This window comes from Acipenser ruthenus, chromosome 3, assembly GCF_902713425.1.
Source record: "Acipenser ruthenus chromosome 3, fAciRut3.2 maternal haplotype, whole genome shotgun sequence".
NCBI classification, from domain to species: Eukaryota; Metazoa; Chordata; class Actinopteri; order Acipenseriformes; family Acipenseridae; genus Acipenser; species Acipenser ruthenus.
Window position 1 is genome coordinate 69,840,040 of NC_081191.1, and position 14,137 is coordinate 69,854,176.

Consider the following 14,137-nt stretch of genomic DNA (forward strand, 5'->3'; position numbering starts at 1 on the left):
AATTTAATCTTACGTGTAGAAGTGTTTTACAGGGAATTTTTTGAATAAAAGCACAGTTGAAAATGCATGTTTCAGGATTAAAACAGGATTCTCACATTGTATTCCTTCTTATTCTAATTTGGAATATGACACTAAACGATGGATTCTACCGTACTATGGGCACTTTTTACAATGTATTTATTGTGTGCTGTCCCTAGTAGCAGAAACCAATAAAGTCAGATGACCTCAACATGGCCACCACATTAGAGTCCATGTCATGATCATCAGCACATTTCGAATACAGGGTTGCATAACCCTGCAAAAATGAAGCCACTACTTCAAAATATTCTGAGATGAGGTTTTGACACGGGTTGGGAGATATTAGCAGTTGCAGTGGTGGTGGATTACCCCCAGAACTGATATACCTCAATTAACCTATTATTATTATAATTATTCATCTTTTATAGCTTACTCAATACACATTTTAGGAACACACTGCAATTAAGCCAGAACAAACAACCTATACTGTAAAATATGATACACGGTGCTTTAGTAATCCCATGCTCTCAAATGACCTGTTTTTAAATCCAGATCAAAATCCTAAACTGTGCTGATTTCATAACAAGTATTATAAAGCTGTTTTAAAGTGTTTTTTATATTATATATAACTTGAATGAGAAACTGTGGGTGCGACTGAGCGAGCGTGTGATCTGTGCCCGGAGAGCATATGCAGTGAAAGTGCCAAGACTAAAACGTACGGTTATTATTTTGGCGACGTGAATTCCGCCCCGACATGAATTCTTTGTAGTTTCAAATAAAACAAACATTTTGAGGATTCAACACCGTCTCCCTGAGTACTATTTCCTAAACATGAAAACGCTATAATACACTAAATGAATGGATCAAGCTTATTATAGTTTGAAAAATCAGAAAGGTTTCAATACAATCGGGATAATACATAATCATTAAATGTAATCATTATTTAAATGTAAAATGGAAGAGCAGACTTTTGTGGCGTGAAAGCTGCATTGGAAGCATGTCTTGGGTTCGATTCCCACACAGGGTTTATATTACAAACTTTAAAAAAATTAAATGTATTTTATTTATGTGTAACAAACACATTTTTTTATGTGAAAAATGTTAGTTACGATATGAATGACACTTTTATTGAACATACATACTTTTGCACTTTAACGTGAATTCCAGCCCCTGACATGAAACAATTGGGGCAACCTTGGCCAGCATCAAGCAAATAGGCACAACTGTAAAAGCGGTGGGGGTCAAGATTGCCCCAATTGTTTCCCACTAACTTGGCTTGTGTTTTTCACAATAAAATCGCATCGAACTTGCATCAAAAACACAAGCCAAGTTAGTATAGTAGAAACTAAGGCAGGATTTGAACCCTAACTAGTCCTACTTTCACTCCAACTACATAACCGCAGCGCTACACTGATTCACATCTTAACCCTTTCAACAGACTAGGCTACTATTTATTATTTGTTTATTTAGCAGACGCTTTTATCCAAGGCGACTTACAGAGACTAGGGTGTGTGAACTATGCATCAGCTGCAGAGTCACTTACAACTACGTCTCACCCGAAAGACGGAGCATAGGAGGTTAGTGACTTGCTCAGGGTCACACAATGAGTCAGTGGCTGCGGTGGGATTTGAACCGGGGACCTCCTGGTTACAAGACCTTTTCTTTAACCACTGGACCACACAGCCTCCATTTACCCTATCCAAACGGCAATACATTGCCTCAATATAGGTTGAACAACTGAAAAAAACGTGTTACAGTAAAACACTAGCTTTGTTGCTGCTACGACTACATCGCTTGTTTACTCATTTACTACATTGTCTACTCGTGATTATGAATGACATTAGGCCTATTATGAATACAAAGCGATACAAATCAAAACTGCTTACCGTCGGAGTTTATCAAACCAGTGTCCCCTGATGGCACCGAGGAGATGAGTATCGGATAAAAACAGAGCTCTGAGGACCGGAGCTGAGCTCTCTCTTCCCTTGTTAGACTGTGGCACTGTGTCGGGCCAAACACATTGAAATACAGCCGAATAGTAAATCAGAAATTCACAAAATATAAACACGCAGGTTAAAGACCACAGGAGGGCAATGACAAAGCTTCCTCTACCGCAGAACTTCGGTAACATCCCTAGAGCAGAAATTTCAAAATGCTCGTTAATGCAAGATTGACATCACCGTTTGAATTCCCTCACTCCCGAGAAGAGATGGACAATTCAAACATAAATAAAAAAAAACATTTATTGATATTTATTTTCTAAACGTTATGTTCTAATCGCATATTATATTATTCTTGCTATATCATCGCCTACAATTGTTGGGGAAAAAAATAGCGGTATCTTCAGTCCGAGACCAAATTAGAGATAAAAACGGTATAGCCTAGATTTAAAATAAATATCTCCTAAGTAATGATTCAAAGCATCTCGTTTTTACGAACTAAATCTCTGAATTCAGTTCAGTTTCAATGGCTACGGTATTGTACGGTCGAAGCGATAGTATTTAGGTCAAATAAAAAATGTTGCTCAGCGCAACGCTGGCAGGAGAGTATAAATACTAGAATGACCAGAGCGCCGCTATGCCCAGCCCTGCTGTGACGCTTTCTTCTTCATCATTGCTAACATAGTCCATGTGCTACAGATATTCCAGGACTCAGCATGAAAGGTGCCAGCACATTTTCTGTAAACAGGTCAGAGTTCAGTGGTCCCGTCTTCTTGCGCAAGTTGCTTCCTGACACACTCAATGCAGTATGTTTGCTTTATGTATATATTAGCTAGAAGTTGCCAGTTATTGAACTGTGACGAAGTGGATTGCAAATGATCATTCTGGGTGACTTTAAAAGCTGCATCCAGACAGCGTTAAGTATACGCCTCATTTCCAAACAGCAGGGTCTAAATTTATTTTCTCATCATTTTGCTGTTATGAACTAAAAAAAAAAGAAAACTGTATGGCTGTATGCGATGAATTATCCAAGTCTAATACAATTGTGCGAGTCTAGCATTTTATACAAAATGACGTTAACTTATATCTTTCTTATTTTAAACTGATACAGTAAGGGGATTCATTTATTTGTAAATAATTCGAATAATTTGAAATCTCTCTCTCGATACATAATTCTGATACCTGATACCACGAAGTATAACATTTTTGAACACATTTCTGTGCCCCAACTCTAAACAAAAAAAGTAATTGATTTATGTAAATATTGCAAGTAAAAAAAAAAAAACAACACCCACACAGACTGTCATGAGGGGGATCCTGTATTTTTTATATAGAATCTGTACTATAAATATAGTGATTTTAGAGCCAGGAAGGGAGACAGATGGGTTTAACTTTCTAAGAAGGCTTTGTGTCTTAAGAGACAGTGGTTAACCGCATTACCACTTAGAAAATCCCATGTTTGTTGACACATTAAATTCTGCAGTAAAGACAACACTTCTGCTGCTTCAAAAGAATAAGTGCATGAAAAGAAAACATGGTTTATTGCCATTAAAATTACTACTGGAACTACTGGAATCTCCTGCTATCCAATAAAGAATGGGTTAACAATCCAAGGGCACAGCTACAGTTTCAGGCCACTCTTTCCTATTATATTTAATCACACACACTTACCACTATCAAATAATGGTACAAAGAAAATGAATATTGCCATCAAAACAAATAACTATGATGCATAGTTTCAACCTATGTTATGTAAGGATTTTTATTACTAGCGACAATGTCAATATAACAAGAGGCAGTGTGGTCAGATGGTAAAAGCAAAGAATTGTGGCCCAAGAGCTTTTGGGTTTAAATCCCAGCTCATCCACTGACCTTCAGCTAGTCACTTGACCTCCAGGCTTGTATATCAGGTCCACCCAGCTGTATGATTAGGCAATAATTCCACAGATAAATCATATTTTGTTATACTTGCAAGGGAGACGGGTGTCTCAATTCACTAGATGTTTTCTCTAGTTGTAACTATTGACAAGTACTTTAGTCTTTTTTTTTTCTTTTAAGGTCCTGGTTTTTAATATAAAGTCACGTAAGTGCTACTTCTGCTCTTTTATTCTGTAACAGGTTGTTACATAAATGCTATGTTAATAATGAAAAACACCTATTAAAGCAGATAATAGTTGATAAGAGAAAAAACAAATTTACTTAAGAAACCGTTAGCCAGCCAAGAGTAATCATCTTCTTTTGATTTAGTCAGATAATTCATCATCAATTGTTTAGTTAGTAATTTGTTTAAACCACATTCATACTGTCTATTTAATAATTGTGTCAATTAAGAAGGCATGTACCTGATTCACTTAAAATCAAGTTGTCAATACTTTAGAGTTTATTTAACACTTGACATGTGGTTTTAAATTACAGAAATACAATTGTTTGAATAAGGGGGCAATTTGAAAAATCCTGCCAGGATTAACAAAAACTGTACATATTGTATCAACAGCCTAATTTTAGGGGCATCCCTAGAATAACGATGGATAGGTGGTTGATGGAACCCAGGGTGATTACCTAGTGCTTTAAAATGTTCCAGTAAAATCAAGCTATCCCTTGAAATGTACAGTAGTTCTAACATTTCATTGTTTCAGGTGAAGGTTTTCTGGAGTCAAATATAAAAAATGGATCAAATAAATAAATCAGAGCAGATTATTAGCCTTTCCCACAATTATGCATATATAAAAAAACAAAAACAAAAAAAAACCCACAAAAGTAAAACAAACATATTTTAAACTAAACTGTGTATTGATAAATGCACCCTAAAAAAGTATTTAGAAGCTTAAGGGTCATTAAGATTCATTCTAGAACTGTTAAAGAGAGATTGGGTATTAATCCTGTTAGTATCAGACTATGGAACCTGACACTAATTAGATTACAAGTGAGCAGGCAAGAATGCAAAACAAAACACAAAATAACATGTTTCAGTCCAGGTGAAATACAAAGCCAGTCCTATATAGAAAATAGAACAATATACAGTTAAATCACCAGCTTAAGTGGACGTCAATTCATTTAGTTAAAAAGCCGCTGAAACAATCTTTTAAAATTATACTAACATTATTTGTCTAGAGTCTAGACCACCCCACACAGGTTAAAAAAAAAACAGCTGTGCTACATGACTGTTTAATACACATTATTCTTAGATTTATTCAGTTGTGCTGTTCAAATGACAATGCACCAGTTAAAAAGTTTAACTAACTGTAATTTTTTATCATTTGTAAAACTACATTGTAGTAATTGTAGTAACATTTAAATATGAAATTATTATATTTACACAAATCTCAGCTAGCACTAGCTATAACTAATTTATTTGAACCAATAAAATACAAAATCTGCAAAGTCTGACATGAACAAAGAATATATTTTCTTTTACATATTTCTGCAATAAGTTGGTAAAGCATCTGGAAAAGAGAGTCCATATTTTACACAGATTTGTTTCAGACAATTGTCATATGCTTTGTTAAGTTTAGATGATTCTTGCAAGGCATACTTCAAATCTTCAATCTCATCAAAAAAATCCTGAAAAGGTAATAAAAAAAAAAAAAATAAAATAAAAAAAAAGTTAGAACAGGACATTTATACCATAAGTGTATCCGGTCTTTAATGTATTGCATACTTGAAATAACCCTTTTTTTTTAAATGAGACTTCAAATTAAAGCAATTGTGCATTCATTTCATGAAGTACAGACAAAAAGCAATATATTAGGGGGTTTAATCATTTAATGATTTATCCACCTGTGGGCTTTGATCAATTGAAAAATAACTGATCAATTAATCCTGTCTACCCAAGTGCCGTATCAAACAAGGGTGCGCAAAAAAAAAAATTGAAAAATGGCAAAGAGTACTAGCTTGCCCTTAGAACAAATGGTGTTTGCTGCAAATGGCAAGATTAAATATTTGATAAGAAAAATAGCAGATGTATCAGAAGTTAACATGTGGTGGCTATAAATGAGAAACTGTGCCTTAGTTTGCTTTCTTAAGAATACTGTGGTGATGGCCTAGCAGGTGTCACTCATCTTAGAATGTTCTGGGTTAAGGGTGTGGTGATAAGTGGCACAAAAGGAAACTTACAACCCAACCCAATCAGGAGAGAGAGATGTCAGGCAAACTACAGGCCACCTGAAAAAAGGCCGGAACTGTGCATAGTGCAAGTTGATAAATACTCACAAGCAAGAATGCCTCTTGAACCCATTTACACCTCTATGAATGTGTGTAAAACAGATCCAGTATCCCAATAAGCACATAAAATGTGATTTGTGAAAGTACCTTATCCAGCCCTGCTAATTCATCTTTCAGCATCTTTCTTTCTTTTGACAGTTTCTCTTTTTCCTTGTGCAATTTTTCAATTTCCAACAACAGATCTTTAAAGTAAAAACATAAAAAAAAAGATTATATATAGCACAGTTTATCGTATCGGATGCTGTACTTTACCAGTTGATTCCCACTCCACGAGAGGCTTTGGGCTCTGGCCACACTGACTAAGTGGATGAAAATCACTTACATCTTACACAGCACCCTATCCTATATTCTTTATAATATATTGGTAGTCGCAGACAAAAGTATTGGCACTCTACACTTAATATAAGACAATTCAAGAAAACATGTTTAAGTACAAGCATTTACTGAACATTAATTAATTAATATGGCAAAGAGCAAACTACACCATTTTTGGTATCAAACAATCTTTATATAAAAAAAAAGCACCAAAGCGATTTCAAATATTTGTTCATGACAAAAGTATTGGCACTTTTACATTAAGTCTGTAAAAAATGAATATACATTTAAATATAATATTATAATATTAAAAATAATATTCACTGATTGAAAACCATTACATAGTAATTAAGCTACATTATAAAGTCAATAACCAGAAAACGAGGTAATAATCTGTTAAAAAAAGAACCACAGCAGATATTGGTCAAGACAAAGGAGATGGATTCACATTTGAGAAAAGCACTCATAGCAAACTACAACAAAGGAAATGGCTACAGAACAGTATCAAAGAAATATGAAATACCAAAATCCACAATCAGAGCAATAATCAAGAAGGCCCACTGAACAATTTCAGCTGAAAATAATGTCCAAAGAACATTACGGGTACAGCAGGCAGGAGAATCGTCAGAGCAGCTAAAAAAAAGAATCCAAGATTAACAGCCAAAGGGATCCCCGAGTGGCTCATCCAGTGCAAGTGCTGCCGCTGTGAGCACAGGATGAGTCATACAGCTTGGACGGCGCTAGTTCACGTCCGGGCTGTGCAAAGAGGGGGACTCTGAAGGGGGCGTCACATTGGCTCAGACACTCCCGGGGTGAGGGATGGGAAATTGGCAGGGACTTTTTCTCCTCATCGCACAACAGCAAACCCTACTGGCCAATCTCTGTTCTCCGGGATTGGTAGCCCACCCAACTCTGCTCTGGATTGCTCGTGGTAAAAAAAATTCTGGCTTTAGGCTTGTGCGAGCGGAGGACGCTCACACTCCCTCAGAATGTCGGTGCTGTGTGGGGAGCCGCTGCGGTGAGGAGAAAAAACAGAACTGGACGTTCCAAATTGGTGGAAAAATAAACGCACGTAGACTTCGCTGCAAACCACTTTTAAAGAAAATTAATGAAACAAAACATCTAAAATTTGCCAAGAAATATGAAAAGGAATCTGAGATATACAACAAAATGATCTGATCCAATGAGACTAAAATAGACATTTTCCCTAAAAATGGACTACAGTATGCTTGGAGGAAAACCTTCAATGAAGAAAACCATGTACCTACAGTTAAACATAGAGGTGGTTTGATCATGATATGGGGGTGTTTTAACAGTTCAGGGACTGGAGACATTCATATGATTGCAGACTTATAAAGCACATTGATACCATCTGCTTGTAGGCGTATTGGCAGACAGTTTATCTTCCAACACAACAACGAACCAAAGCATACGACTAAGTCATCTCTGGAGTTCTTGAAGAAAACATATATAAAAGTTCAGAAATGGCCTTTGCAATCACCAAATCTCAATCCATTAGAAATGCTTTGGACTGAACTAAAAAAAGCTGCAGCCAAGCATTGTGTATCCAATCTGTCTGAGCTGCAGCAAATATGCAAGACAGAATGGGCCCAGATTTCAACAATATGTAACATACTGGTTAATAATTATCAGAAATGTCTGAAATGCAAAAGGAGGACACATGAAATACGAAATCAGGTGTGCCAATATTTTTGTCATGTTTTTTTATACAGATTATTTGTTAAATTACTAAAAATTGTGTATTTTGCTTTTTTTATTTAAAAGTGGTTAAAGTTTACTAAATGCTTGTCCTTAATCTGTTACCTTATGGCATGGCACTTTTCTCTGCAACTGTAAATAAGAATAATTAAGTCTAAAACAAACTATCTGATATAAAAACATTTCAGGTGATCACATCAACAACAGGGTCTAACATAGTCAATTCTTGTTAAAACAAACTCTAATTAGACGAATGTCCTGATATTATGAATTTTCTACATGTTTATCAGTCGCCAATTGTAAATTGCTTCTTATAATACAAATTCACTTAACACAAATTTCCTGTTAGTGCAAATTATTTTGAAGCCCTCCCAGGGAAGAAAAATGTCAATAAAACAAATCGCTCTAATTCGAAAGCTGATATTGGGAAATGTATTAACTTGCATCCAGATTAGTGCCTCTGTAGTGTATTTTAGTGCTGTTTTGGGACTACAGATCCTATAATGCACTTTGAATTGCCATAGTGCTCAAGCATTATATCCTGCAGGCATTGAAAGCAGTGGATAATGCACCACCATACAGAAAAAGAAAGATGTTGCCATAGATTTTAACATTACTGCAAACACTTTCTCAACCATTCTGAAAAACTGGGGTACAATAGTACAGGCCTGTGAACAGCAAACTGTATGCAAGTCATCAGTTTCCGATTTGTTCAATACCTGATGTTGATCAGAATGGGACATGCAAATTGCATGTATACTTTTTAAAAGTTCACTTTCAACTGTATTTTCAATAAAATGCACAATACTTTAAAATGTTTAATACTTTTCATTGTTCTGTAATTGAAATTTGATTTTAGTGTTACTGTAACTAATAAAAACTGACTGTATGCATTTGGTTTAGACTTCTGATAATAAGAATTACTGATAATACACTTTTTTTTGCTGGTCCCTTGAAACTCATATTAATGAGAATTGACTGTATGTATGTGTTTGTGTAATTTAATATATATATATATATATATATATATATATATATATATATATATATATATATATATATATATATATATATATATATATATATACACATATATACACACACATACACACACACACACATTAGTCATCTTTCTGTATTTTCTGTATATTAAATTATTTCCAGTAGCACACAAAATACTGTATGTTACAGAATGGTCACTAAAAAATGTCTTTATAAAAGCACAAAATGGCTGTTGATCCATTAGCTCTGCTACTGTACATACTGTAATTTTCTTTTATCTAGACGACATGAACTGAGAATGAAGAAGGTCGAAAATGTGACAATGCCTTACCTGGACAGTGGCAGTTCACAGAAGTGCATTTCTTACTTCTGGTTTTGTGTCTATGAGCTGAGGATTTCTCTGGGGTGGGTGTACTTCTCCTCCCTGTACTGGTGGATATCCACTTTACTGGTATCTGTTCCAGCTGCTGAATAGTTTTGTGAGCCGCTTGCAGCTGACTCTCAAGTCTCTGAACTTTTCCCTACAGTAGATTAATGCATTAACATAATCCCATTAATTAAAAGTACAGCCATTGATTCAAAAATAAATATAAATGAGTAGCGGTTTTGCTACGGATCAAGACAACAATGAAATTACACAATGAGAATCTTGATCCCTAGTAAAAGTGGAGTACTGTAATATATATACAAAGTATGTATTTTTAACAGTTTCTGAGATCTGGCAGAAGAATGGCTGCAGAGTGGTTATTTCTTATTGACCATGTTGAAACTTGACTATAAACTAGACAAGGGTATGTTTGTGAACAAAAGCAAATCATCCCCGGCAGCATAATCCAGGGTAGCAGAATATCCAAAATCTTCAGGCCACAGACATCAAACCTTCCGAAAACCAAATAATTATATATTTATAATAAACAAAGGACAAACGTTACGGGCTAGGCTTCATGTGTATATTTCACTTTGACTCTGGTAAGAGATTTGATTAGCTGTGCAAATAATTGCTAACAAGTAGGTTTCTGGCAGCATCTGAATCTGATGCTGACAGAAGAATGTTCCTCCCGGCTCACAAAAAAATATAACTAGAACAATCTTCAGGTCCCAACCAAATCCTTCAGCGCACATTGTGCACACAGTTATTCTTCAGCTCTGGTATAATCTAGAGTATTTCATATCAGATCGAATGGTTTGTAAACATGAAGTAATATGGAAATGTAAAAAAGATCTGTCTCATTACGTTCAGGTTTAAAAGAATGTGGCATTGAAATGGTTAATATTCACCGGATACCACCTGTATGGAACTTTATTAACAGAATCAAAGAATACAAATGTGTACCAACTATAAATACCTCAGTGCACCTAGTCGGTATCATTGATATGGCCAGAGGTTACAGCAATGTTACACTGAACGGGTTCATTTTTGGGCGACACCTGTGATGGCACTTGACTTAGAAAATCATAGAATACAATTGTGTACCAAATACAAAGTGTGCTGACTCTCCCCATTAGAAACCTAAAAAGTAATTTGTGTGTCATTTATTTTCTAAAGCAGTTCTGACAATATTATTTATGAATTAATTATATAAAATTAAACATTATTGTTGCCAATTCCAAACCAGGTAGACAGGTCTTAATAAAAGATAAAGTGTTAAAGCTTACATGAAGGTTGACAATTGCATTGCTCTGTTCCTTGTTGGTTTTGATTTCTTTTTCATATCGCTTCTGCAATGCATTATACATTTGTAAAAGTCTGAAAAAAAAAAAACATTATTTTGTATGCTCACAGTATTGACTTGCAGTATAACCATTTTCTTACACCTCATTTATTCAGGAAAATCGAAATTGGCAAAGTGTTGTGCAGGATGGAAGCACCAAAGAATCTTTCTTTACAGTAATACAAAAAACTGAGTTAACACAATCAAATTATTGATTAGTGGAGTACAAACATAACACTTACTGGTTAGTGTCTTGCTTTGTTTTGTCTTCTTTTAATCCTCCTCTGTGCCAAGGACGGGCTTCGGTTTGCACCTGAACGCTGAACAAAGAACACATTTTTTTTTTTTTTTTTTAAATCCAATGCAAGTTATTTTGTTTCAACCAGAAAGTATAACTGATGACTAATCATCAGTGTATTATTTAAACATATGATGCAATAACTGTTCATTTGTAACAGTAGCACTATCTGCATCAAACACTTGCCCTACTATAAACTACCGTAATCCATATCCACATGGAGGCTTTTAAGCATTTTAAGTATTCTTACAATCGCCACCAAATAACATCTTACTCTCTGGTAGTGACATATTCCCGAATCAGTTGTTGCAGTTGCAGTTTCGCTGTGATTTCTGATAGCTGAGTCCCAAGAATCTCATTTTTTTGTCGAAGCCTTTTTAGTTTCCTTTGTAAGTGCTCGTTTTCATCACAGAGCTGCAGGAAATAAACAAAATGAAGCAACAAATACGAATATAAGGCGTGTTACTACATAAATAAATAACCAGTTACATACTATGATGAAGGTCAAATACAGTGCCACATTGATTGGAAAACGTCCTTTTGATGCGCCTGTTTCTGTTATGGCCATGAGAAAACATCATTCTGTATTACTCTATGTATAAGCTTTCATATTACGAATTCGAACTGACAAAAAATACAAATGTATATGAGTGGGCACTGTTTGGTCGCTGGCACTAAGCGTGCATTTTCCGATACTCACCTGCAAACATTTATGTATAGAAGGAACTGCCATTCCAAAACATCAAACCATCTAGCAACGTAAACTGTGCAACACAAACAAAAACACTACCATAACCTTAACCCAACAGGATTTACCTATTTTCAATACGATACCACTTAAGTTATATTTATGTTTTTACTGCAAATTTCAAAAGTACCGCTCATAAACAAAGGAAACAAGGAAAGTCCGAAAAAAAAGAAAGTAAAAAGGACACTGGCAAACCTGAATTCAAACAACTTTATATAATAATCACTGCGAACCAACCGTCATTTACACTAAAATTAAATAAACAAAAAAATAAAATAAAAAGTTAACAAATCTTTAAATAAGTAACATGTTTGCTGTTTTGACGTTAGACTTGACGTAGAAACCACAACGACAAGTCTCTTCTCACAAGACACGACAACTGTCAGTTTCCAAGGAGACGCGTTTCTGGGTCAATCAAAGTATGCGAGGGAGCCACCTTGCGGTGATGATGCTACTATTTTCTAGATACAGAAGCGGCGTTGTAGATATTTACTCAGTACATGCCGCATTTGGTCTGCCAGAGAACTAGGACTAACCAGCGTTCAGGTGCAAACGGGCAGCAGTGTGGAGTAGTGGTTAGGGCTCTGGACTCTTTGGTTCGATCCCAGGTGGGGGACACTGCTGCTGTACCCTTGAGCAAGGTACTTTACCCAGATTGCTCCAGTAAGAACCCGACTGTATAAATGGGTAATTGTATGTAAAAAATAATGTGGGTAAAAAAAATAAAATAATTGTATGTAAAAATAATGTGATATCTTGTAACAATTCTAAGTCGCCCTGGATAAGGGCATCTGCTAAGAAATAAATAATAATAATAAAAACATAGCAAAGAAAGACAAGCATTTAAAAACAATATATTTTTCAATTTAAGAATACGATTAAAAAATGAAAGTGATCATAAGTGTTACACGAACCCGATCGTTAAGAGAATCATCATTTAAAACAGGGAGGTACGTCTTCATTTTTCAATTATCACGTGATAGGGGTGTAAGCCTTCAGTGTCGATTGTCACTTGATAGGGCTGTAAAGCCTACAGTGATGACGTATTCTAAAGCTGCGCGCGCAAGGCCTCACACAGAGCACGTCTCCGGCCTGCAGTTATACACTCTTGGTTCATTTTACAATACCCTCTTTAAGGCGCCTCTTATGGCAAGGTGGACTATGACATGCCTTTTGTGTTGTATGCATTTTACAAACTTTTTAAGTGTGGTTCTGGCTTCTAGGAATAGCATCATAGTACAACACTTCTAATGCTGTATCTATATTATTCAAGGGCATATGTATACTTTCACACCTGTTTATCAGTAGACCAAGGGAGCAGAGGGAGGGAGAAGCAAAGAATAATATATAATACATCCCTGATGTAGCATTATGTAGTTTAATCTTAGCTCTGGTGTTCATGCCATGGGGGGTGAAGTTAGTGTAAAGTTCTAAATGTGGGTCCTGAAATGGTAAGTCAGACAGAAGGAAGGCATATATATATATATATATATATATATATATATATATATATATATATATATATATATATATATATATATATATACTTGTAGTCAAAAGTTTACGTACCCCAGTGGAAATGTATAATTTCTAGACATTTCTCAAAAACAAAGAATTTTAGGAAAAATCTTTTGTAGTAAACGTTTTGCTTTTGTGGATGAGTTACATGAATTAGATGTCTACAATTATTTATTTCAGCAATTTTTTTGCAAAACTCCAAAAAATGCTTATTCAAAAGTATTCATACCATTTGATGTTATGACAGTATTGTCTACGTGCTAGACATTTCAATATGATAATGCAGAACCTAATTCTAGAAAAGTCTAGAAAATGCTGGAATGAAGACAAGCAGAACAGGTACTCTTATGTATTTGTTGCCTTTTCCATTTTTGCAAATAACCAATGACAATTTGCAATAATCTTAGTAGATATGGATTTAATCAAACAATTACAAAGGGAAAATGAAATATATAGGAGCTTCCAATTGTATTCCCTCATCATGCCAACGCATACTGTATCTATGCACGATTTCACAAAAGGCATGGTATATAATATACTTACTGCTTCTTGATCAGAAATCAGTTTTTAATGTTTGTTGAATGTGACGTTAGATTGTGTAGATCTGTACAGAAACTTAGGAAGAATGGAATTCGCACAAATAGAA

At 35.1% G+C, this 14,137-nt stretch overlaps 2 protein-coding genes across 5 annotated transcripts in view; both read right to left on the minus strand.

Moving 5' to 3' along the window:
- mppe1 (metallophosphoesterase 1) overlaps positions 1 to 2,585 on the minus strand; it is a 45,371-nt gene extending 42,786 nt beyond the window's left edge. For both annotated transcript variants that reach the window (XM_034058249.3, XM_034058244.3), the window contains exon 1: positions 1,905 to 2,585. In XM_034058249.3, coding sequence (XP_033914140.2) covers positions 1,905 to 2,149 — 245 coding nt within the window. In that variant the 5' untranslated portion in view covers positions 2,150 to 2,585. The remainder of the gene's footprint in view (positions 1 to 1,904) is intronic.
- Positions 2,586 to 4,315: 1,730 nt separating this feature from the next.
- LOC117435343 (centrosomal protein of 290 kDa-like) lies at positions 4,316 to 12,977 on the minus strand. Of its 3 annotated transcripts, none has more exons than XM_034058422.3 (7): positions 12,888 to 12,977; positions 11,500 to 11,639; positions 11,170 to 11,247; positions 10,872 to 10,962; positions 9,547 to 9,736; positions 6,267 to 6,361; positions 4,316 to 5,519 (listed from the first exon to the last, which is right to left on the minus strand). In XM_034058422.3, the coding sequence occupies exons 1-7, from the start codon at positions 12,933 to 12,935 to the stop codon at positions 5,370 to 5,372; spliced, it is 792 nt and encodes a 263-aa protein (XP_033914313.3). In that variant the 5' UTR covers positions 12,936 to 12,977; the 3' UTR covers positions 4,316 to 5,369. The 3 variants fall into 3 exon arrangements, with proteins under 3 accessions (XP_033914313.3, XP_033914314.3, XP_033914315.3); XM_034058423.3 differs by lacking the exon at positions 12,888 to 12,977 and adding an exon at positions 11,926 to 12,778; XM_034058424.3 differs by lacking the exon at positions 6,267 to 6,361.
- Between the last annotated feature and the right edge of the window lie 1,160 nt (positions 12,978 to 14,137).